Genomic DNA, 25,097 nt, shown 5'->3' with positions numbered 1-25,097 from the left:
TGCTGCCCTACGTGCCTGGGGCGGGGGGGCCCGTCGTGCAGCTGGACGACACCCTTCGCACCTAGCGCGATGACGACGAGGGGCGGGGACCTGCGGGGGTCACAGGGACGGCGGCCCCCCTGCCCGGCGCCACCACCGCTCCTGCAGGGCTGTGGAGAGACGGCAGGGGCGACGGCAGGCGTGTGGCGGGGGCATTCTTGGCCTCCGGCTACGCGGAGCTCACATCTCGTTGTCTGTTTCCTAAGTGTCTTTTCTAGAGATTTTTCTTTCTTTTTTAAAGATTTTATTTACTCATGAGAGACCCAGAGACAGAGGGAGAGACCCAGACAGACGGAGAAGCAGGTTCCACGCAGGGAGCCCGACGTGGGCCTCGATCCCGGAACTCCAGGATCACGCCCTGGGCTGCAGACTGGCGCCAAACCACTGAGCCACCCAGGGATCCCCTTCACTCACTCTTTTGATGCATATTTAGTTTCTTTCTGATTTTTGGCCATTACAAGTAACTACATAAACATCCATGGGTACACAGCATTGTGCACGTCTGAAAAAATTTTGCCATTTTGATGGCAAAGGTAGTCCATCTTGACTTTTTATATTTGTTTATTTGTTTATTTATTTAAAGTATTTGATTTATTTATTCATGAGAGACACAGAGAGAGAGGCAGGTACCCAGGCAGAGGGAGAAGCAGGCTCCTCTCAGGGAGCCCGACACGGGACTCGATCCCGGGTCTCGAGGATCACACCCTGGGCTGATGGTGGTGCTAAACCGCTGGACCACCAGGGCTGCCCCCATTTTTACTTTTTTTAAAGAATTGTATTTATTTATTTATTTTTAATTTTTATTTATTTATGATAGTCACAGAGAGAGAGAGAGAGGCAGAGACACAGGCAGAGGCAGAAGCAGGCTCCATGCACCGGGAGCCCAATGTGGGATTCGATCCCGGGTCTCCAGGATCGCGCCCTGGGCCAAAGGCAGGCGCCAAACCGCTGCGCCACCCAGGGATCCCAAGAATTGTATTTATTTATATATTTTAGACAGAGACAGAGAGAGAGCACAAGCAGGAGGCGGGGCAGAGGGAGAAGGAGAAGCAGACTCCCTGCTGAGCAGGGACGCTGATGTGGGGCTCAGTCTCACTACCGTGAGATCATGACCTGAGCCACCCAGGAGCCCCAAGGTATCATATTTTCACTTATCTATCATCTATCTATCATCTATCTATTCATTCATTCATGACAGACACACAGAGAGAGGCAACGACACAGGCAGAGGGAGAAGCAGGCTCCCTGCAGGCATTGTGGGATCACGACCTGAGCTGAAGGCAGATGCTCAACCCCCGAGCCACTCGGGCGCCCCGGGTGTCACATTTTTAATTCATGTGCCCGGGTATATGATTTGGTGCTAGCCGCGTCCTCTGCAAAATCCTTATTCCTATGTTTTGCTGATTCGCCTTCTTGCTTGCTTATATTTATTGTAGCGTCTCATGGGGCCTCTTAATGTCTTTTGATCATTAATTCGTAGCTCGCCGCACACCCGTGATCTCCCATCCGAGTGCTGACCCGGCCTGAGCCTGCTTAGCTTGTGGGTCAGACGAGATGGGCGCGTGCGGGGTGGTGTGGCCCAGACCAGTCGGTGCCAGCTCGAGCCGTCTTTCACCACGTGGGTAGTCTTGACTCTTGTAAGCAGGTCAGTAGCTCTGTTCAGACGTGGTTTCCGGGGGTTGTTCAGCGCCTCACGGTTATACGCCTGTAATCATTAAGCAGAAAAGATGAACAGAAAATATAGATGTTTTTTACGATCTTGGGGTGAGGAAGGGCTCCAGCTTGCACGGGGCCGGCGGCACCCAGGGACCCGCACGGGGGGCGTGTCGGCGAGCCGGGGCTGGGGTCCCCGTCGCTGAGGGTGGGCGGCCGAGTGCACGTGGATCAAAGGCAGCGTCCCCCGCTCCGCTTACGTGTGTGTCTCCCCCCACCCACTGTGAGCCCCTGGGCGGGCTGGAGTGGGTGACATCGAGGTCAGGGGTCTTCGTGGCCGGGAGCCCCCCTCACGTGTGCCACGCTGCCGTGGCCCCTTTGTGTGACTTACTGAGGCCCGTGTCCGCGGCGCTCGCGAAGCCCCTCGCTCCCTGGACACTGGCTTGTCCTCTGGTGGCGGCGCTTATGTTGTGTCCTTGCGTGTAGGATGGTGGCCTGGCCGGCCGCGGACGCGAGCCCGCGCTGTCGCTCAGGACGGGTCCCCCAACGGGCTGCTCTGGGGTCCCCTCCCAGGCCTCCTGTGCGGGCTCTTTCGGTTCATCACCAGCAGCTCCTATTTCACAAGAAGCAAGTCTGTTACACTGTGGCTTTTCGGTGGGATGAGAAATCAGTGGCTTGGGGTCTTTGGCCGTGAGGACCATGTCCTTAGAAATTAAACTGAAGTTCAAGGGGCCGTGTAACCGCACCCCGGCGTCCGCCCCACACGGGCTCTCGCATGCCTTGCCGGAGCCTTCGACCCTAACGTGCTCTGCTCCACGCTGTGAAGGGACTGAGAGAAAGGGACGTGTTGCGAGAAAATCCCTCCTAGCACACATGCTTGGCTCAAGGGTTTACGTGGGAGTCTGTGAAACCGGGAAGAACAGTGACTTTCACACCGTTTCAAGTATTTAGGCCCAGAAAAAGCTATAAACTGCTTCAGTCACCCTGACACCAGGTTAGGTGAGGAGGTTCCGGTATAAAATCCCACATAAGGGCGGCCCGGGTGGTTTAGCGCCGCCTTCAGCCCTGGGCCTAGTCCTGGAGACCCGGGATCGAGTCCCGCGTCGGGCTCCCTGCGTGGGGCCTGCTTCTCCCTCGGCCTGGATCTCTGCCTCTCTCCCTCTGTGTCTTTTGTGAATAAATAAATAAAATATTTTTTAAAAAAGTGATCTGGACTAGAATGATCAGTCTAAAAGGGAGGCTTTTGCTAACTTAAAGCGGATCAGAATTCACATGTTCCCTTCTGGGAAACTCATCGAAAAGAATGAGGAGGGAAGTGGGAAATGGTTCCCCGAAGTGGGAAAGGAAAGTCCAACCAGCTCATGGAAAGACCCTAGGTCACTTAGGTGTCCCGTCACCCGCTCAGAGGGCACAGTTTGGCCAAAACAGGAAAGTGATTCTTGCAGGATCACGGTGAACAGTCCTCACCTTGGTCCATTCCGGACTCTTAGAAGTCACGGCGCAGCGGGCCACTGGTGGGAAGGTGGCGGGTTTCAGGCGACAGGAGACACGCGGAGAAGGTGTCCCGATGGCTGCCTGCACGGAGGGCCCACCAGGGCCGCGTGGTGTCCCCGGGTCTCAGTGTGAGTGGTCCCGGCCAGATCTCCTCACTTCCCTCCACACCCATTTGTGAGCCGTGACTAGCACGCGGGGCCCTGGACAGAGGAAGGGCATTGGGGTCGGTGGGGGGTGGCTGAGCTGTCCCCCGTGATGGGTCCTTCTTTGCAGCTCGTGTGTGCAGGCCCCAAGCCCGGCAAGGACTGGGCCGGGTTCCTTGGGCCCGGGGTGGGTGTGCGGCTGGCGCGGACACAGCCCTTGAACAGGTGCCCTGCGGTCCCTGGGGCCCAGGAGCTTCTGTGGGGTCACAGGCAGTGGTGGGGAGCGGGAGTGGAGCTGCCCCGCCGCCCCCGCCCCTCACCTGCACCCCTGGCTCACACGCAGCGCGGCCCCGCTGACGTCTCTGGTTGTGGGGACCCCGCCGCCAACCCGTTCGGGCGTCAGGGTGCGTGGCAGCAGCGTCCCGTCCTCGGGTCACACCCGCAGGCAGCTGCCGGCGTCGTCAGGGGACAGTCTTCGGCCAAGTTTCCCGGACTGTCCCAAGTTCCTGTTTTATTTTTTTAAAAAGATTTTATTTATTCATGAGAGACACAGAGAGAGAGAGAGAGAGAGGCAGAGACCCAGGCAGAGGGAGAAGCAGGCTCCGTGCGGGGAGCCCGACGTGGGACTCGATCCCGGGACTCAGGGATCACGCCTTGGGCTGAAGGCAGACACTCAACCGCTGAGCCACCCGGGCTGCCCCGTGGGACTGGATCCCAAGCCCAACTTGGGGGGGGCACTCCTGGCCTCTTCAGTCCGGGCGGAATGATCTGGACGCTGTGCAGTGGGCCGGCGCTCCCGCAGGTGTTCAGCAAGGTGTCCCGAGCGAGCGACCTCTGGGCCTCGGGCACCTGTCGGGCCGTTAGGAAGGTTCTGGGCATCAGGCCTCGGAGCTCTTCTGGCTCACGGCACAGGACCCCAGCTTTCCCAAGCGCTTCCCCAGTTCCCATATTTGAGGCAAACAAGAGGATCTCTGGCTACACTGAGTTCATTTTTATTTTTTTATTTTTATTAGTTTTTGGATTTTATTTATTTATTCATGAGAGGCACAGAGAGACACAGAGGCAGAGACCCAGGCAGAGGGAGAAGCAGCCTCCTCGCAGGGAGCCCGACGCGGGACTGGAGCCCGGGACCCCGGGGTCACGCCCTGGGCCAAAGGCAGATGCTCCACCGCTGAGCCCCGCAGGCGGCCCGCGATCTCGTCCTGTTTTATTGTAGTAGAACACACAGGATGTGATATGGGCTACTTGAACCCCTTGTGATTGTGAAGCTCACTGGCGTTCCCGACGTTCCTGGGGCACTGGGGGCTCCGCCGATTAAGCGTGGGACTCCTGATTTCCGCTCAGGGTTGTGAGATCAAGCCCCGAGTTGGGCTCCGTGCTCGGCAGAGAGTCTGCTTGAAGATTCTCTCTCCCCCCTCCCTCTGCCCCTTGCCCTGCTCATGCCCTCTCCTCGCTCTCTCTCTCGCTCTCTCTCAAATAAATTAACGAATCTTAAAAATATGTATACAGACATTCACGATGCGTGTAACCACCACCCTTGTGTGTCCCCAGCACTTTGGGACAAGCGTGGCTTTTAAAAGCCGACTCTCGGACGCTCATGCCCATCAACCAGCTCCGTCGCCAAGCGTTATGGTCCCCGAACCTTCCTTCAGGCTCCGTCCCCTCCTTTGTGTTTCGGCTCCGCCTCAGACTCTTCCTCTGTCCCAGAACCTCCTAGTTTCAAACAACTGTTTATTCCTGAGCTGGTTTTGGCCCGTTGTTGCAACGGGCCGTTTCGCATCCTGAGCCCGTTACCTGATGCATTGGCGACCCTCCCAGCTTCACAACACCTGCAAAGTTGATTAGCTGCTCCCCATGACCTCCCAGAACCTGCCATGTAAGAAGTGATGCAAAACTGGCCGGGACACTCGGTGGCACTTGGCCCGACGATACACGAGGAAGGTCAAGTCCATGTCACGTAGCGTGCCACACTTATCTCTGCCGAACATTCCTCCTCAGGATTCCTCCTTCCAAGGCCCGCCACGCTGCAGAGATACGGGCCTTTTCTGCCTCTGTTGACAAGCATGGCAGTTGATCCTGTGGGCCAGGCCATCTCCAGGACAATCGCAGGAAGTTATTCCATGCCTGGGACAAGTCCTAGCTCTATCTGGCAGTGAACAGAAGGTTACAGGCCATCAGGCTGAGGGGTCACCAGCAATCCCAGGCCTGCTGGCACTGAGCCAGGCCAACGAGGGGCCGTGTAACGCGCTCCTGGAAATTCCCGACCTGCTGCCCTTGGGTCCCATGGCTTTTGCGGCCCCCCCTTGGCAAGGAAGTAGAAGGCGGAGAGAAAGTGGAACATTATCCAGAATTCTGTTACTTTGATGATTTTCACCTTTTGCAACCCATAAACACACCCCAAACTTCCTGAGCATTTTCGCCGTGAAACCACTGGGAAGAGAATGGGAGCTCCCAGTAGTCACCAAGCGCTCCCCTCCACCTCACGTTCTGGGAGCACATCCAAGATTCCCGGGGGCCCCACCAACGGCCGGCGGTGATGGACTGGTTGGGTGTCCTGAGCGCTCACTAGCACTTACTAAGTACCCGGCACGGAAACCCGACGGGGGAGCCAGTCCATAGAGGGCCAGCGGTGAGGACGGGTGGCGGGAAGGAGAAGCCAGCAAACCAGCCAAGGCCCAGCCTTACTTCTCTTTGCTTTTTCGCCTCCGTGTCCTCTGGCCTCTAGAGAGGAATGTCTGTAAGGGGACAGACACATTCCACATGGGAAGACACGGCCGACTCCGGGGAACGGGCTCTGGGACTGGTGTGGGCTCAAGCAGTCTTTGCCAAATGGGTCTAATGAAGTGCCTTTGAGGGTACGGCTCTGTCAGCGGCCCCCCGCACCCCCCCCAGGAGACTGCAGCGGTGGCAGGAGCAGCCAGCCTGAGGTCCCGCCTGGCGACACTTCCAGCTCTCTTCCGGGGTCCCCAGCCAACTCCCACTGTTTTCTCTCTTCTTTAATTTCCACTCATTTTTATTGCATCCCTTAATGTAAAGAATGTTCTGGAACACCGACGGGAGCCATGAAACTTGGATTAGTGAACGAGACTCCCGTCACGGCTCCCGGACCACGAGAGCACTGCGAACCATCTAGAAGCACGGCCTGCGTCCTCTTCCTCGCGCCGGCACGCATCCTAAGCGTGTCTTCACCGGAGCCTTGAGTCCTTGTGCTGCAGATGTGAGTGGCGATGCTCTCGGGTGGAAACCGAGTGTCTGGTTGTGCCTGTCACCTACCCCTCGTCTTCCAGGTTTCCTTTCCTTTTTTTTTTTTTTTAAGATTTTATTTATTTATTCATGAGAGACACAGAGAGAGAGAGAGAGAGAGAGAGAGAGAGAGAGAGAGAGAGAGGCACAGGCAGAGGGAGAAGCAGGCTCCATGCAGGGAGCCCGATGTGGGACTCGATCCTGGGACCCCAGGATCACACCCTGGGCCGAAGGCAGGCGCTAAACCGCTGAGCCCCCCAGGCATCCCCGAAAGTTTTTTTTTAAGATTTTGTTTATTTACGAGAGACACACAGAGAGGCAGAGACCCAGGCAGAAGGAGAAGTAGGCCCCATGCAGGGGGCCCGACGCGGGACTCGATCCTGGGTCTCCAGGATCACGCCCCGGGCCTAGTGGGCGCTAAACTGCTGCGCCACCCGGGCGGCCCCAGGTTTCCTTTCCTGTGCTTTCTTGACCTCTTGTGCATTGAGGGGCTTTTCGTAAACTGCTTTCCTGAGACCCCCGAGGCCGGCGGCCTCCTCCTCTTCCCCGGCCCCACGCGGGGGCCCCTCCTGCTCGCCCCTGCCCTGCGCGCCAGGCGGGCCAAGGCGCTGCAGGCGCTCCGGGTACCCGGGCCGGCCGTGCCCCCGCCGTCCCCGGGCATGCGGGCTGCAGCCCCCGGGCTAGCCCCCCCATCGGAGGCCGCGGCGAGCAGCGGGCAGAGCAGGGCCTACGGCCGTCGGGCGCCCGAACCCGGCTCGGCGTCCCGGGGCTCGCAGGTGCGGAGGCCTGCGCGGCCCCGTCGGACAGGCCAGGGCCGGAACTGCCGGGCCGGAGGACGGCAGCCCGCAGGGTCGGGCCGGGGCGGCCCACGCAGCCACACGTGGCTCGCCCCCTCGGCCTGAGTCGGAAAGCCTGGCTCCGAAGGCAGGTTGCTGACCCGGCCTGTGCGTGTGCGGAGGAAATGACTTCATGGCTTTGGGATTTCACCACCGCAGAGGGGGCAGGGGGCCAATTCCGCGGAAACAAAGGGACAGTAATCACTGCGGCCAGAGGAGCAGTTTAACCCGAGGTGCCTCTTTACAGCCTCGGAGACTTTCAGGGTGTGTCCCAGCTCGCTTCAGGGTCTTTCGACGGTGGGCACGACCCAGACGGGTCACTTCACCTTTCGCAGCGAGTTCCGGAGCCCGAGAAGCGCAGCGCGCTGTAGCCCAGCCAGGTGTGTCCCACCGCGGGAGGCGCGAACTCTCGGGTCTATCCCCTGCAAACCCCAGGCCTGATCACCTTAGTACCCCACAGACGCTCACCTTACGCACGCTCCACGGATCACGCTCGCACCCCACTTTATTTGTTTTAAAGACTTTATTTATTTATTCATAGAGACACAGAGAGAGAGAGAGGCAGGGACACAGGCCGAGGGAGAAGCAGGCCCCACGCAGGGAGCCCAACGTGGGACTCGATCCCGGGACTCCAGGGTCACACCCCAGGCTGCAGGCGGCGCCAAACCGCTGTGCCACGGGGGCTGCCCTCGCACCCCAGTTTAATCCCAAACAACGTGCTGTGGTGTCCAGACAGAGCATTCACGGAGTTAGAGAAAAAGTCTGATACCGGGGCGCCTGGGTGACTCAGTCATTGAAGCGTCTGCCTTGGGCTCAGGTCGTGGCCTCAGGGTCCTGGGATCGAGCCCCACGTTGGGCTCCCTGCTCAGTGGGGAGTCTGCTTCTCCTTCTGCTCCTCCTCCCTGCTCATGTTCTCTCTTGCTCTCTCTGTCCAATAAATAAAATCTTTACAAAAAGCTACAAAGATTAAAAAAGTCCAGTACTGCGCCTTGCCTGACTGCCTAAGGTCCAGCTTTGACACCGTGTCTCCCTGGTTCACCACCATATCCCCAGTTATTGGCACATAAATATATGAGGAGGAAATCCTGGTGATTAGGTTTGTTATGAACCCACAAAACCAGTCCTGTTTCTCGAGAGTAATATTTTTTTTAATTTATTTTTATTTTTATTTATTTATGATAGGCACACAGGGAGAGAGAGAGGCAGAGACACAGGGAGAGGGAGAAGCAGGCTCCATGCACCGCGAGCCCGATGTGGGATTTGATCCCGGGTCTCCAGGATCAGCGCCCTGGGCCAAAGGCAGGCACTAAACCGCCGCGCCACCCAGGGATCCCCTCGAGAGTAATATTTTATTTAATTTATTTTAAAATTTTTTTATTGGAGTTCGATTTGCCAACATATAGCATAACACCCAGTGCTCATCCCGCCAAGTGCCCCCCTCAGTGCCCATCACCCAGTCACTCCCACCCCCTGCCCACCTCCCCTTCCACCACCTCTAGTTTGTTTCCCAGAGTTAGGTGTGAGAGTAGTATTTTATTTTATTTTATTTTATTTTTTTATTTTTTCATGAGAGACACACACAGAGAGAGAGAGAGAGAGAGAGAGAGAGAGAGAGAGAGAGAGGCAGACACACAGGAGGAGGGAGAAGCAGGCTCCATGCAGGGAGCCCGATGCGGGACTTGATCCCGGGACTCCAGGATCGTGCCCTGGCCCAAAGGCTGGCGCCAAACCGCTGAGCCACCCGGGGATCCCCAAGAGTAGTATTTTAAACCTAGGTCTGTGATGCCTTGAAATTGTGCGAGGTTCATTCATTCAACAAGTATTTACTGAGCAACTGTTCTGCACCAGGCACTGCTCAGCCACTGCTCAGCTGAGAGCAAAGCAGGGATCCAGGCAGACAGGCCCCTGCTGCCCACAGCGGGGGATGCAGGTAGGGGGCAGGGAACAGACCTCAACCAAACAAGAAAAGGACCAGGTGTGGAGAGAAGTAAGATAGGATGCTGTGGTGGTCCGCGATTGTGGCTGGCCCCTTGAATTAGGCTGATCAGAGAAGGTCTCTACCGCGATGACAAGTTGAAGTCTCAGTGACAGGAACATCACAAAGAGCAGCGTGAAAGACAAGAGTGTGAGTGAGAGAAAGTGGGAGACATGGGCAGGGCCAGGGCATATGGGACTCAGCCACGTTAGACTCGGCATTTTACTATCAAGGCATTAGGAGACCTTCAGAAGGGGCTCATCAATGGAGCAGTATGATCCGATTCGGGGTTTTAAAAGGTCATCGAGGGCAGCCCAGGTGGCTCAGCGGTTCAGCGCCTGCCTTCGGCCTGGGGCGTGATCCTGGGACCCGAGATCGAGGCCCACGTCGGGCTCCCTGCACGGAGCCTGCTTCTCCCTCTGCCTGTGTCTCTGCCTCTCTCTCTGTGTCTCTCATGAATAAATAAATAAAATCCAAAGAAAAAGGTCATTGACTTCTCTGTTGAGAACGGATTTTTTGGGGTGTCAAAGAGTGGCTGTAGGGGATGCATGGAGAGAAGCGGGTTGATTTCGAATGTTTTCAAGAGTTCAAAGCACTTGCTAATGCTTTGCATGTTGAAAGTGGGAGCAAGGAGCACTCCAAGGTCTGGATTTAGAGAATGGTTGGATGGCGGTAGCATAACCTGAGATAGTGGAAGGCTGGAAGAGGGATAGGTGTGAGGGGCATGAAATCGGGGGCTTAGTGTGGGGCCTGTTCAGCTGTTTAAGTGGAGATGTCAGATTGTTGGTTACAGGGGTCTGAAGGTCCTGGGGACAAATCCGGGTTGGAAATATAATTGTGCAATTCATCGTCAAATCCGTGGTAGGTAGTGTTAGGTCGATAAGGAAAGGCAGTCCGGAAGGGGGGCGGGGGTGGGGCAGAGAGGGAGGGACGGAGAGAGAACGCACACGGGGCGAGTGTGCACCCGGCACATGCGTGTTTCTGATGAGAGAGGGTCCGTGCGTTTCATCAGGTCTCTAGAGGTTCATGACCCATAAAAGGCTTGGAGGCCTCGCCGAAATGGTGCCCCAGAGACCGTGGCTCGAGGTAGATGCACTCGCCTTGTTTTCAGGATGCTCCGAGGTGTGAGCAGATAGTTTAGAGACGGTGCATGGATCGCCCTTTGATTCCTACCTGGCCTGAGGTCCAGATCCCGTCGTGGTATCCAGAGTGCTCTGCCCCTTCAGGTGGATCTTGTCTGTACTACATCTACTCACTTCTTCCTTTCTTCTCCTCTCTGGCCACTTACCTGCAGAAAGGGGGGCCGCCTTTATGCATCCCAGTTTGCAGAGACTCCTTACAAATGCCCGGTGAACGAGGCTCTCTGCAGGTGAGGCCCAGGACCGTGCCTCGGTAGCAGCTCCCTGGGTGTTTCTTTTTCTCACCCCCGCCCCCGGGTGTTTCTGTTCATTTCCCTCCCAGCTACTTCTTTCTGTGCTTCGGGTTCACTGGTCACCTCTTCCGTGTCTAATGTGCTGTTATGGCGCATCCACTGGATGCTTCATTTCACATCATTGTGGTTTTTTTTTTTAAGATTTTTTATTTATTCATGAGAGACACAGAGACAGAGGCAGAGACACAGGCAGAGGGAGAAGCAGGCCTCATGCAGGGAGCCCGATGCGGGACTCGATCCCGGGACCCCAGGATCACGCCCTGGGCCGAAGGAAGGCGCTTAACCGCTGAGCAGGGAGCCCAGTGCAGGCTCATCTCAGGACCCTGAGATCACAGCCTGAGCCCAAATCAAGAGTCGGCGCCCAACTGACTGAGCCACCCGGGTGCCCCCCTCCCTGCCCCGCCAAGGCTCCTTTTGAAGGTCTCTGGACAGGTCTGGAGTGGCTACACTGGCAGGGCTAGTCTGGCCTATTTCTAACCCTAAGCTGTGGCCTCTCTAGGGTGTTTTCCGAGTGTTTCAGGCTCGCCCACTGTAGCAGGTCAGCGCCGAGACGCATCCCAGCCCCGCGCCAGCCGCAGCGGGCATCCCTGGATGCGCCTGCACTTTCACCCCGCGCGTGTGCTCGGTCGTGTGCCGCTCAGTCCTTATGGGGGAATGCCTGACGTAGACCCCTGGGCCTCTCCCCTTACCTGACCCCCTCCCGTCCGGTGCCTTTCCCTGCAGGTGTCAGCCACCTCAACCATCCCGAATTCCGATCTCTGTCTTCTCAGCTCTGCCAGGCAGCTGCGCTGCGCTTGGGCCCCTCCCTGCACCCTGGCCTGGGATGTGCCTCGGCTGCAAGCCAGCGTGCCCGTCGGGCTCACCTCTTGTTTCTCTACTCACACAGGCCACAGCCCTGCGCTGACTGTCCCCCAGTGTCTAAAAGCTGTCGATGCGGATACTTGGTGTAGTTTCCTGGTTGGTCTTATGGGCAGGAGATACATCCAGTGCCGGGCGCACCAGTGTGGCTGGAAGGGGAAGGTTCTCGCCGGCGGTTCCAGCACATCATAAGGGCCGAGGAATGTATTCATTTGCCGGAGCTGCTGTAACAAAGTGCCACCACCTGGGTGGCTCAGGCCACAGAAATTTATTGTCTCCCGATTTCGGAAGCTAGAAGTCTGAGATCCAGATGTGGGCAGCGTCGATGGCTCTGTCCCAGGCCGCTCTCCCTGGCTTGTTGATAGCCGTCTCCTCCCTCTGCGTGGTCGTGACATGTTCCCTCTATGGTGTCATAAGGACACCAGCCCTGCTGGATTACGTCCCGCTCTAATGGCCTCATTTATCTTGGTAGAGACCCTGTCTCCGAATACAGCCCCACTCTGAGGTGCTGCGGGTTAGGACGTCAGCGTACAGCTCTGCAGCTGTGCAGGGCCTTGCGGGGCCGGGGACCCACCATTCAGCCCTTCACAGCGAAGTTCAGACTCCAGTCTCGGCCCCCTTCCCTGATCCCATTGCACGCCCCCACGCCAGCCCCGCTGGCCCTTGTGCTTCCATGGAACCTGCTGGATCACTGTCAAGACACGACCTAGGAGGCGTCCGTAAGTCATGAAGGCAGCAGGCTGGGTTGGCTTCAGAGGAGGACAACATAGCTTCCAGCCTTGGGAGGACGGAGCCCGTGCTTCCGCCAAGTCCATGAAGGCGAACAGACCTGCGATCCAGACGCCGCTTCCTGCAGGAGCTCGGTTTTAGCCTCCGTCAGGTTCGAGGACTGAGCACACGCACTTTTCCACAGGCTTACAGGACGCTGCAGGCTTCTGCTGTGGGAGGGGACACCGGTGGGGTGGCAGTGAGTCAGCTCGGTGGCTGCGGCAGGAAAGGCTGATGGGGAACAGATCTTTGCTTATCAGAGCTGGACAAGGCAGCAGAGCCCTTAGTGCCCGGCGGCGGGGGGCTTCCAGAACGGGGAAGCGGTTTCCCCGGGGCAAGCGGTACCCGGTGCCCTGGTGACAGCCAGCCCCATCATCATTTTATAAGTCACTTTCTTTTCTGGTTTTAGAAGTTACTTGCAAATTGATAACGTCTTGCCACCAGCCGCGGCTGCGCCACATGGGGGGCAGGCCCAGGCGTATCCCCTCCGCGTGCAGATGCCGGGGCGTGCAGCGCTCGAGGGGGCTGCTCAGGGCCCCCCAGGGAGCCGGGGGAGAAGCCGAGCTCAATGCAGGTCCTGCTTTCAATCCAGCGCCCCTTTGTCGTGCTGTTTCTCTGAGTCATAACTGTGGCTGATTGTTTGCATAGTGGTTTTGCTTTCTAGATCCTGTTGGGGCAGGACACGCTCGCGCTCGTGGTCTGTCTTCAACTGCTGACCCCCCTTCCCGTCTCGGCTCCCGAGCTGCTCGCCACCTGCCCAGCAGAGGAGGGCCGGGGGGAGACAAGGGGGAGCTCGGTGCAGCCGTGCGAGGCGCGGCCCTGGCCTGGTGACATGGGAGCAGCTCCCAGGGGGGCCGAGACAGCCGCCCTCAGGCCCGCACATCCTCTGAGCTTACGGATCCCTGACGCAGAGCGCCCTGCTTCCTTCTGTGCCCACTGCCCCACGTGGTGGGCGCTTCACGACCGTTTATGGGGGGATCCGGGAACATGCCCTCTGCAGAGGAATCGGCTTACAATCCTTTTTTTAAGACTTTATTTATTTATTTATTCATGAGAGACACAGAGAGAGAAGCAGAAACACAGGCAGAGGGAGGAGCAGGCCCCATGCAGGGAGCCCGATGCGGGACTCGATCCCGGGACCCCAGGATCACGCCCTGAGCCGAAGGCAGACGCTCAACCACTGAGCCACCCAGGGGTCCCTACAATCCTTTTTATCATAGAAAAGCCCCACAGGGCAGCCCGGGGGGCTCAGCAGTTTAGCGCCGCCTTCAGCCCAAGGCCTGACCCTGGAGACCCGGGATCGAGTCCCACGTCGGGCTCCCTGCATGGGGCCTGCTTCTCCCTCTGCCTGGGTCTCTGCCTCTCTCTCTCTGTGTCTCATGAATAAATAAAATCTTAAAAAAAAGAAAAGCCCCACAAATATAGCAAACCACATAAAACACATGTATGGCCTAATTATTACTAGGTGAGCCCCCCTCTAACCACAGCCAGTTGGAAAATACCTCTGCCACCCGGTGCCTCAGTTGCCACCTCCTTCTCCCTGTAAGTCCTGCCCCGGCATGTGTAGAAATCTCATCTTTGCATTTTTTTTTAGATTATTTATTTATTTATTCATGAGAGACACACACACACAGAGAGAGGCAGAGACACAGGCAGAGGGAGGAGCAGGCTCCATGCAGGGAGCCCGATGTAGGAATCAATCCCCGGACTCCAGGATCACGCCCTGGGCCGAAGGCAGGTGCTAAACTGCTGAGCCACCCAGGGATCCCCTTCTTTGCATTTTTGTATTGTCTCGTCACTCAAAGCAGCATCCCCTAGGCTGTATAATTCAAAGCTTTCATCTAGGGGCGCCTGGTGGCTCAGTGGGTGAAGCATCTGCCTTCAGCTCGGGTCATGGTCCTGGGGTCCCGGGATCAAGCCCCACATCGGGCCCCCTGCTCGGCGGGGAGTCTGCTAGTCCCGTTCCCTTTGCAGATGGTGATGTGCTCTTTCTGTTATTTATTTTCCTTTATTAGAGTATATTTATCAAAAGATGTTTGCCTTCATCTTCCCCGGGGCATGGCTTGTCTAGGAGAAGCAGGATAACGATCCATCCCTTTCCCCTGGCTGACCAGCTCGCACGACGGGTGAAGCGGTTGGTTCCCTCACCTCCTGTGAGGGTGAAAGATGCTTTCTTCTCTGTAAGATCATGAGGGATGCGTGGATTTAAACCCAGTTGGTGGGTTTCAAGCCACTGTAGTCATGACATTTATTAAAGCTCCAATCGTGCATCCTTGGCCAGGGAGAGGGTCTGTGGGTGGGCTCCCCGGTCCCTCTGGCGTGACGCTGGTCAGCTCGGAGAAGTTCCTCGGGGCGCTGTTGCATTGGATCTTTTTTTTTTTTTCAGTTTATTTTTAAGTAATGTCTCCACCCACCATGGGGCTCGAACTCAAGCACCCTGAGATCACCCTGGCACTCAGCCAGATGCCCCGCTCGGTTTCATTGTAAAGAGCTTCACTTTGGTGCTGGCCCAGTGCTTTCGGGGGTCTCTGTTGCCTGACTGCCACCTCCAGACGAGCTCGGAGCCTGCTTCTCTCTCTCCTACCCTCCCTGTACGTGTGCTTTCTCTAATCAATCAAATATTATTTAAAAATAGAAAATATCAGTAAAATAGAAACGAGAGGGAGGGCGTGCTGGTGAGTTACGCTGCCACTGTCGAGTTACTGGGTGACTGTCACTGTTGTGCCCTGCTGAACCTCCCCTCCTCTCCTGGTCCTTGCGGGGCGAGCCTCAGCCCATCAGTCAGCATTGTGGTGCTTGGACTGGCCCCTGTGGTTCTTACTCTGACTGCAAGATGCCCTTCAGCAGCAGCTGTCCGGAAACTTCGAAGAAAGACATGTTTATCACTCAGGAGACCCGGAAGTGACACAGGACACCTGGGGCCACAGTGCGAGGTGCTCGGTAGACAGTGCTCACCGGGGCCTGCGGTTCTGCTCTTACGGGGGTCAAGGGTCGGGGTATGGGCTTTCAGGGGCTCACCCTGGGTGAGTTTGCAACACAAGGGTGGGGAGAGAAAAAGCAAGCAGCCCACATGGTCAGCGGTGAAAACCAACCAAGATCCCTGAAACCGGGGAGCCCCAGAGGAGCCTCAGGGGGGGCGAGGGGGCCTGCTGTCTGTCTGGTGCTGGGGCCAGCCCTGTGTTCTGGGGGAGAGTGTGCTCGAAGCCGATGCCTCTTTGACAGCATGCCTCAGCGATGTGAGCTTGGGGCAGACACGGGTGCTTCGCTCGGCACCGTGACCCCAGGGCCTTTGCACTGGCCGCTGCCTCGGCCGTTGTTTGGGCTCGGCTCAGCCGTGCTGGAAGCTTCTGCAGGCCCAGGTCTGACAGGCACATGTGGCAGGTCACTGGCGCACGGGTGGCTGCGCTTGGGCAGGACGCATGAGTGGGCAGGATGCTCGGCGTCAGCGGATCCCGGACCCCAGGCCCCAGGCCCGTGGGCAGTTCACTCGAGGCCCGCCGTGCGCGCCGCTCGGCTTCCCCTTTCCGAGGCCGTTTCGGGAAGCGCCGCACACTTCCTCTCAGCCTTGCCCTCGGAAGGCTGGGGGTACCCTGCGCCCCGTGAGGGCTCCCTGAGGCCCGGCTGTGGGGGCTCCCCCCGTCTCGGGGCCTTCCGGCGAGCACGCCAGCCCCTCTCCTCTCCCCAGGGCCCCCCCGCCAGCCCCGAGCCCCTGAGTCCCCGAGTCCCCGCCGCGAGCCCGCCTGTGGCCCCAACCGCCCGTCTAGGCCCGTCTAGGCTTTTCTAGTCCCCGGCGCCCCCCGACGGACCGGCTCATCTGGGATGATCGCCCTCCCCCCTCCCCGTTCCTCGACGTGCTGGTGCCCGCCGCGCCCGAGCAGGTGGTGCGGGCCTGGGGTCTCGGGGTCCCAGGGGGCGGGAGCCGGGTCACCCCAGACGGCGGCTCTTCCTCTTCCCCTGCCCCTGGGCCGAGCGGGGTGCTTGTAAATGTGTCAGGCGTAAATGAAGCCGGAGATACAAAAGACTTCCTGTCCAGTGGTCACCAAGCCTCCTGGCAGAAGCCCACGCTTCCTGCTGTCACACATGCCACCGCTCAGAAGAGCAGACCGCACGGCGATAAATCTCCCCGGGTTGCCGCCTGCAGCAGGCCGACCCCCGGGCAGCGGTGCTGCCACCTCGCGAGCGCTCCGCCCAGGTGCAAGGCGCCGTGGCACTGTCGGGCACCGGACCTGGGGCCCTCCCCGCTCGGGGACACGCGCGGCCCTTCACACCAGTGACGGCTCCCGGGATGGCGGGGCCCAGGGGTGAGCCAGAGCAGCCTGCCAGGCCCGTGCTGCTTGTCCCAGTGGCTCTCAGCGGGCGCCAGGGCTCTGGTCACTGTCCCTGCCCTGTGCCACCCCCAGCCTTTAGGATGCACAGAAGACAGAGGTTTCTACCTGCCCCCCTGGGGCGTCCCCATCCCCGATTGGGAGATGCTGGCATTTAGGAGGTGAAGGCCCAGGGGTCTTCCAGCTTTAAAAATAAATCCTGGGTGGCACAGACAGTTGAGCGGGCACCCAATCTCGGTTTTGGCTCAGGCCATGATCTCCGACTCATGGGATCGAGCCCCACGTCGGGCTCCATGCTAACGTGGAGTCTGCTTGAGACTCTCCCTCTCCGTCTGTCCCTCACACCACTTGTGTTCTCTCTCTCTCGCTTTCTCTCTGTTTCAAATAAGAAAAAATCTTTTGGCCCAGAGCTCTCCCACTTTATATCCAGATATCACTAAAAAATCCCTCTCTATTTTTTTAAAATTTTATTTATTTATTTATTTATGATAGTCCCAGAGAGAGAGAGAGAGAGGCAGAGACACAGGCAGAGGGAGAAGCAGGCTCCATGCACCGGGAGCCCGATGTGGGATTCGATCCTGGGTCTCCAGGACCGCACCCTTGGCCAAAGGCAGGCACCAAAGCGCTGCGCCACCCAGGGATCCCCCCTCTCTATTTTTAAAAAAGATTTTATTTATTCGTGAGAGACAGAGAGAGAGAGACAGAGAGAGAGAGGCAGATACACAGGCAGAGGGAGGAGCAGGCTCGGTGTAGGGAGCCCGACGTGGGACTCGATCCCGGGACTCCAGGGTCACACCCTGAGCCAAAGGCAGGTGCTGAACCACAGAGCCACCCAGGTGCCCCCCTCTCTACTTTTTTAAATCTCACATCGAGTACCGGTTCCTTCCACCCTCACTGCAGTTCCAGTCCCTACCCACAGCTGGGCCCCGTACTTAAGTTCTCTGGACCCTACTGTTCTCACACATATAACGGACGTAAAGGAGTTTCCTCTCCCATAGGATAGTTTCGGACACTAACTGGGTTATGGTAAAGCACTTGGTGTCAACTCCAGATGACAGTCATGCTCTCTGTCAAATGTGTGTGATTTTCTTTTCTCGTTGAGCAATTGTCGAGAAGTTGAGTCACAGTGGGAGATGATACAGAGGTGGGCAGTCAGTCCGCCTTTGTGCTTGATTTCGATGTCTGCCCGTGGCTTTTGCATTGAGGTGGCTGGTGGTCGGGAAGCTCTCTTCTCATCCATTCCTGAGAATGTTTTCGGCCCGAGTATACGTACTTTCTAGTACACACCTTTGCTGCACCGACGGTGATGGTCGCACAGCTCTGGTCCTCTGACCTGGGGGTGTGAGTGCCGGAACTACACTCCCCACTCGGGACCCGTCCTTGCGATCGCGGAATAAAACAGACTTGAAGACGGTGCCCTAGTCGTTAAATCCAAAGCTCGGTGGACTTTGCAGTTCGTTGTTGGAACGGCTGATGTGTTTTTCTGCTGTCCCTGTCATGAAATCGGTTTGGCGGAGGCTGAGAAGCAGGAGCGGTCGGTCCAGTAACGTGTCGTTGACTTGCCTCTCTGCAGGCCTGGCGCAAGCGCTGGTTTGTCCTCCGGCGGGGCCGCATGAGCGGCAACCCCGACGTCCTGGAGTACTACAGGAACAAGCACTCGAGCAAGCCCATCCGCGTGATTGACCTCAGCGAGTGTGCCGTGTGGAAGCACGTGGGCCCTGGCTTCGTCCGCAAGGAATTTCAGAACAACTTCGTGTTCATTGTCAAGACTACGTCTCGTACATTTTACCTGGTGGCCAAGACCGAGGTAGAAATGCTGGTGTGGGTGTACAGCATCAGTCAGGTCTGCAACCTCGGCCACCTGGAGGATGGTGCAGGTGAGAGCAGGGTCGGGGGTTCCGTGCGCCAGGGGGTGGCCCGGGGCGCTGCAGGTGCACCGGAGAGCTTGCGCGGGAAAAGCAGGGCCGATGCCAGGCCCACCTCCTCAAGGGGGCTTGGACAGGCTACCGGATGTCAGCAATTCTCCCACAAGCCACAGTTCCAGAGGTGGCTTCTTTCACCTGGGTCTACCCTGCAGGCCCGAATGCGCTACACACTGAACGTTACAGGTGACTTCAGCGGCTTCGAAGCCACTCCGCAGCTATGCCTTTATCAGCCACAGGCAACCAGATGCAATAAAACTAGGGTGTGGGTGAGCGTGTCCTATAGGGCCCTGATTTTCCCCCATCCTGTCGCTGCTGCTGGTTTCCTAGAACTATTAGTTATCAGCGTTTTTCTACGATTCCTGGAACTCTAGTGCTTCGGCTGTCTATTGGGTTGTTCGGCACTGGATGGTAGAAAGATAGGACTTGGCCACTTCTCGTGGGCGGGGAGGATTTCTCTTATCTGCAATCAGCTTGAGGTCTGTGCAGGGCCAGTTGAGCTCTGAGGTTGCTCTGGGCCACGTGTGAGCTCGCTCTCCTGCTCTCTTTGCCTCCCGTTTGCTTTCTCTCACTGTCACTCTCTCTCTTTCATCCACGTGCACGCACATGTGTTCCTATGTGATGCACCGGGTAGAGCACGCCTAGCGTCACAGCTCACGTACCTTCACGGAGTTGGCTGCTGGGCCCCTGACATCGTTGCACCGGGCCCCATCCTCAGCCTGTGACACGGGGCGTGTGATTTCCTTTAGCCCGTTGGTCTAGTAGAGGAAACCTCAGCCCTAGATTCCAGGGTCCGGGGGCTTCACCCTTGACAGCAGGCTTGTCACCTGCCCCCGAAACAGACAGTGGGTGCTAGGTGGCGGCGGCGGGTCGGCCGCAGGGCCCTGGGCCGCCCCTGGGGGTGCCTCCCGAGCTCCAGTCCTCTGTTCCCGAACCCCGGAAGCCTATTAAGTGCAGCTAGCTCTGCACTCCCATTACTGAGCTTCGAGAGCACTGAATTTAAAGGAAATGAAGTGATGCTAGCTCCGCGTCCTTGCCACAACACATGAAGCTCGCCTGCAAGGCTGCAGTGCATCCTCTGTGGCCGGAGTCCAGCGCGGCGCAAACAAGTGGAGCAGCCCTGACCGGCTCTTCCAGGCGTGCCGCTCCCTCCTCACCCCCTCGTCCCTCCCTTCAGCCCACCCCACGGCCGTATCCGTGTGCCGTGTTGTGTGTCTCGTCCTGCGGGAGTTGTCCTGAAACACAGACATATGTGTAACCCGTCTCCTGGTATCTGGGGAGGAACAGGAGTGACTCAGGCACCAGGCAGAGTGGACAGGTCTGGCAGGAAGTCAGAGGAAAGCAGAAGGTGCCCCCTATGAGCTTTATCGGTCCCTGTAGCCCCCCACCTTAGTTTTTAGGAGGATGTGGGAGTAGAGTCCTCTTCATGTGAGAACCACACCCGAAGGCCTTTCTTGTGGCTTTTCACAGAAAGCGTTTGGTCCTGTATCCAGTGACCGCAGCCCGTGAATGCATCGCGCGTACTGTGGCCGGGAGCTCTGCTGCACTCGGGTGCAGCAGCTCGGGTGACCCCGGGCTGGTTTTGTGGCGTGTGCACTAGTAGCATCCGCACCTTACAAAGAAGGAATGTTGCAGCAGGTAGGGAGCGTGCCTGAGGTTGCAGCAGCTAGCTGGGGAGCCTGGCCTTGAACTCCGGCGGCTCTGGGCCGCTCTGACTCAGGAATCCTGAACTTGTGCCAGCGGGGTTCGAAGGGCACATCCAAGCAGGCTTTCCGTCGGCAGCTTGAGGGTATCCTGCTCCTTGAGAAATCCCGCCTTCAGCGGCATCACGGCCTGTGTCTTTCTTTCCTTTCCCTGTCCCATCCTTAACAGCCTTCTTTATTCATGTTTGCCTTGTGCGTCTCCTCCTGTGGTCTGTAGACTCCAGCGAGGGCACAGTGTCTTGCAGGGCTCGATCAGTTGTGTGCAGGGTAGGTGCGATGGGCGGCGTCCTGCATGGACGTGAACAGACGTAGGCATGTCCGTGTGCAGCCTTACATGTGCATAGGGATAGGGGTGCGTGTGTGCGCGCGTGTGTGTGTGTGTGTCTGGTGAGGGGATACACGGTAATGCGGGGCTGCGGCCCAGAGCCGTGAAGAAGCTGTGCGGAGCCGCCGTCAGTGCGGGTCTGTAGGCCAAGACGCTTTTGGCTTCTTTTGCCCGTAATTGATTCAACACTTCGCTCCTGGAACCTTGGCCTTGCTCCCCAGACGTTGTTTATGGCCTGGGGACGCGGCCGCCTCCGCCCGCACAGACACCAGCTGTGATTCGCATCTTCTCTGGCCCGGGGACGCCGTCGGGGGTCGGGCGCGGGCGCAGGGCCGTTCCGCGCCGCCAACCCGGGAAATGGTTTCTCCAGCAGCCCCCGCGGAGCGCCGGCCCGGGCCGCCCGCCTCCCTGCAGCCGCCGCCCGGGCCGCCCCCCGGGCCCCCTCCCGCCGCCCGCGCGCTGGGCGCCGCCTTGCCGAGGGGCGAGCTCCGCGGAGCGGCCGACGACGGCCGGAGCGACGCCGACTTTCTGTCCCTTCCCGATTACCTGGTCCTGTCCCACTGCGAGAGCGGCCGGCCGCGCCACGCCAGGTACGCTAGCGCGCGTGGGTGGGCGGCAGGCGCGCCGCGCGGTCCCCCCTGCCGCCGCGCCCCAGCCGTCCGTGCTCTTCCCCGCAGCCTGCCCTCCAGGTGCGACAGCTGGCCCCACGCCGAGCGCCCCCCGGAGCCCACGTCGTGCGACGACGTGTTCGTGGCCTGCGCGCAGCCCGGCGCTCAGCACGCGCCCCCCCTGCGCTCCTCCCCGCGCCCCGACAGCTCGGCCCGCGCGCCCAGGGGGCGGGACCCCGCGCCCCGCACGCCGCCCCCGCGGCCCCCGAAGCCGAGCCACCTGTCCGAGCGGCGCCAGGACGCGCAGCCCGAGGGCGCGGCGGCGTCCAGAAGAGTCTCCCTGTCCGGCCTGGACAACGTGAGGACCCGGAGAGGTAAGGCGGGTCCCCGCCGCCACCGCCGCCGCCACCTGCCCGCGCTGCTGCCGCTCAGGGCCCCGAGGCTGCGGGACGAAGGCAGAGCCGCACAGCCAGCGCCCCGCGTGCTCCGGAGTCCCTGGGGGCCCCGCCGGGTCACATGCTGGCATCGCCACCCCCGTTCAGCCCGGTGCCAGGCTCCGCTGTCGCGAGGCCCGCAGCTCTCTCAGTTGCCAGCCAACCCCCCCGCCCCGCACGTCCTCGCCACTGTTAGTGACCCTGCCCAGTGGTGTCCCCATCAAGGTCACGCTGGCCCAGGCCTGTGGGCTGCTTCGGGGGACACGCCCTGCCGGGGCCCTCTCTGCCTTTTCCTGTACAGCTGCTAATTCTGATGACGTTGCCCCGCTGCCTCTCCTGCTCTCTCTCTCCCCCCCACCCCCCACCAGCACCCTGTCCAGGCAAACATAATCGACGTGATCACCCCCCACTGCTGCCTATAAGTGGGATCCTAAAGGGATTCTGTAGGCTTGAGGAACGCCAACTCCTTTCAAATTGTGTGACTTTCTCACTCTGCCAGCGGCCCTGGCAAAGACTCCCCCGACGTCCCCAGTGCTGTGACCTTTACACGTGACTTCTTTCTGCTGACCTCGATCAGATGACTGTATGCTGAACACAAAGGGTCTTCAGGTGCCACCATGTGCACAGTGGGCAAAAACGGCAAAGTGAAAAAATACACGAGCAGATTTGGGGAAGTGAAATGACTAGACCAGTAAAATGGTAAAATAAGAAAGTGAGTCAACAGTCTTGAATTCAGGGCATCCCTGGGTAGCTCAGTGGTTCACCACCTGCCTTTGGCTCAGGATGTGACGCTTGAGTCCCAGGATCAAGTCCCACGTCAGGCTCCCTGCATGGAACCTGCTTCTCCCTCTGTCTGGGTCTCTGCCTCTCTCACTCTTTCTGTCTCTCATGAATAAATGAATAAAAAAAATCTTTAAAAAAAAAGAGTCTCGGGGATCCCTGGGTGGCGCAGCGGTTCGGCGCCTGCCTTTGGCCCAGGGCGCAATCCTGGAGACCCGGGATCGAATCCCACGTCGGGCTCCCGGTGCATGGGGCCTGCTTCTCCCTCTGCCTGTGTCTCTGCCTCTCTCTCTCTCTCTGTGTGTGTGTGTGACTATCATAAATAAATAAAAATTAAAAAAAAAAAAAGAGTCTCAAACTGGGGCACCTGGGTGGCTCAGTCACTGAAGCATCTACCTTCGGCACAGCTCATGACGTCAGGGTCCTGTGATGCAGCCGCTGCATCGGGCTCCCCGCTGCTTCTCCCTCTGCCCCTTCCCCTTGCTCGTGCTCTCACACCTTCTCTCTCTCAAATAAATAATTTTTTTTTTTACAGTCTCAAATTGAAGGGGCACCTGGCTGACTCAGTCGGTAGAACATGCGACTCTTGATCTCAGGGCTGTGAGTTCAACCCCACATTGGGGGTAGAGATTAATAAAAAGATAAAACCTTTTTTTGTAGGGTCTCAACTTGAACCAAAAATTGAGATTTAAAATTTCACAACAGGGGATCCCTGGGTGGTGCAGCGGTTTGGCGCCTGCCTTTGGACCAGGGCGCGATCCTGGAGACCCGGGATCGAATCCCACGTCGGGCTCCCAGTGCATGGAGCCTGCTTCTCCCTCTGCCTGTGTCTCTGCCTCTCTCTCTCTCTCTCTGTGACTATCATAAATAAATAAAAATTAAAATAAATAAATAAAATTTCAAGACAGGCCAAAAACAATTATGTTGCGTTCTTTTACACGAAGGCAACAGTCTCATCAGAATTAAAGTCCTTAAGATAGAGGTTTTGGCCATGAAACAAAGACCCAAAACGACAGCGATGGGCAAAAGCAAAATGGAGCCAATAAAGCAGAGGGAATATGTCAGATTGGTTGTTCTCCTTCCCCATTGAGGGCGGCCTGGAATCGACGGTTGTGACAGCGGAGTGGGGTCAGGGTTCATTAGGGTCCACAGGGATCTCCTTCCAGCGACCTAGCACCCTGGACTGCAAAGGCCCCCGGATGCCCAATGCTCTCCGGAGCCCCTTGGCCATAACCACATGCTATGTACGGGGCGGTGTGCATCTCGGCTCTGCTGCCGCTCCCGCCGGGCCCTGCGGTCCAGTCCGCACCGGTGCCACCCACCCGGAATTACTGGCCCTTCGGTCTTGAAGTCTTCTCACCTTTTCTTTCATTTGTGGTTTTTAGTGAAGTCTTACATCTCTCTTATTAACATGTTCCCACTGAGTTCTTATTTTACAATGTTCTTGGCACTGGTATTTTAGTGACTTTTTTTGCTATTGTATAAAAATTAGTTTAGTTTTTGTGTTTTTTTTTTTAAAGATTTTATTTATTTATTCACAACACACACAGAGAGACACGAGAGGCAGAGACCCAGGCAGAGGCAGAAGCAGGCTCCATGCAGGGAGCACCATGCGGGACTCGATCCCAGGTCTCCAGGATCAGGCCTTGGGCTGAAGGCGGCGCTAACCTGCTGAGCCACCCGGGCTGCCCTAGTTTTTGTGTTTTGACTTTGTATCAAACTTTTCTAAACTATATATTAAGTTGCATTTTCTTTGAATACAATCCTATCACAAGCAAATGCTTATAATAGTTGCATTTCATTTTTTATTACACGTATCTCTCCTTCACTTTTTCTCCCGTCACTGCTTGGGCTACGAAGTCCAGGACATTGTGGCATAGGAGTGGTCATAACAGGGATCCTTGTCTTATTCCGGGTCTCAGATGCAAAGCTCCTAGCATTTCGCCATTACAGTGTGACGTGCAGATTTGTGTTGATACAATTCATACAACTTAGTAAAGACATTCTCTGATAACCTTACTTTGCTGAGTGTTATTTTTTTAAAAAAGATTTTATTTATCCATGAGAGACACAGAGAGAGACGCAGAGACCTAGGCAGAGGGAGAAGCAGGCTCCCTGCAGGGAGCCCAACAGGAGACCCGATTCCAGGACCCTGGGATCACACCCTGAACCAAAGGCAGACGCTCAACCGCTGAGCCACGCAGGCGCCCTACTGAGTGTTATTTTTAAAAAATCATACTAGACACTGAATTTGTTGAAACATTTTATGATCTGTGATTTTTCTCTTTTATCCTCTTAATGTGAGGAAGTTCATTGATTGACTGACTTTTTTTTGAAGACCAAACCAACCGTGCATTCCTGAAATAAACTCAACTTCATCATAAAGACTATCCTTTAAATAAAATATTAGATTTGTTTTGCTCATACTTTGTTTTGTTTTTTTTTTTTTCATACTTTGTTTTGAGCTTGTTTTTTGATAGGTGTTTCTGAGGGAGATTGTCCTATGATTTTCTTTTCTTGTGATAACTGTGTCAGGTTTTTTGTTTTGTTTTTTTAAAG

General features: G+C 57.3%; 1 protein-coding gene across 1 annotated transcript in view; it reads left to right on the top strand.

Annotated features, from left to right (window-relative positions):
- GAB3 (GRB2 associated binding protein 3) overlaps window positions 1-25,097 on the top strand; it is a 79,373-nt gene that overhangs the window by 18,404 nt on the left and 35,872 nt on the right. Inside the window, exons 2-4 of the mRNA XM_072743300.1 lie at window positions 18,340-18,643; window positions 21,090-21,306; window positions 21,394-21,698. Of these exons, the coding sequence (XP_072599401.1) occupies window positions 18,340-18,643; window positions 21,090-21,306; window positions 21,394-21,698 (826 nt within the window). The remainder of the gene's footprint in view (window positions 1-18,339; window positions 18,644-21,089; window positions 21,307-21,393; window positions 21,699-25,097) is intronic.

The sequence above is a fragment of the Vulpes vulpes genome, chromosome X, assembly GCF_048418805.1.
Source record: "Vulpes vulpes isolate BD-2025 chromosome X, VulVul3, whole genome shotgun sequence".
Lineage (NCBI taxonomy): Eukaryota > Metazoa > Chordata > Mammalia > Carnivora > Canidae > Vulpes > Vulpes vulpes.
This window is presented reverse-complemented; position numbering and strand designations above follow the sequence as displayed.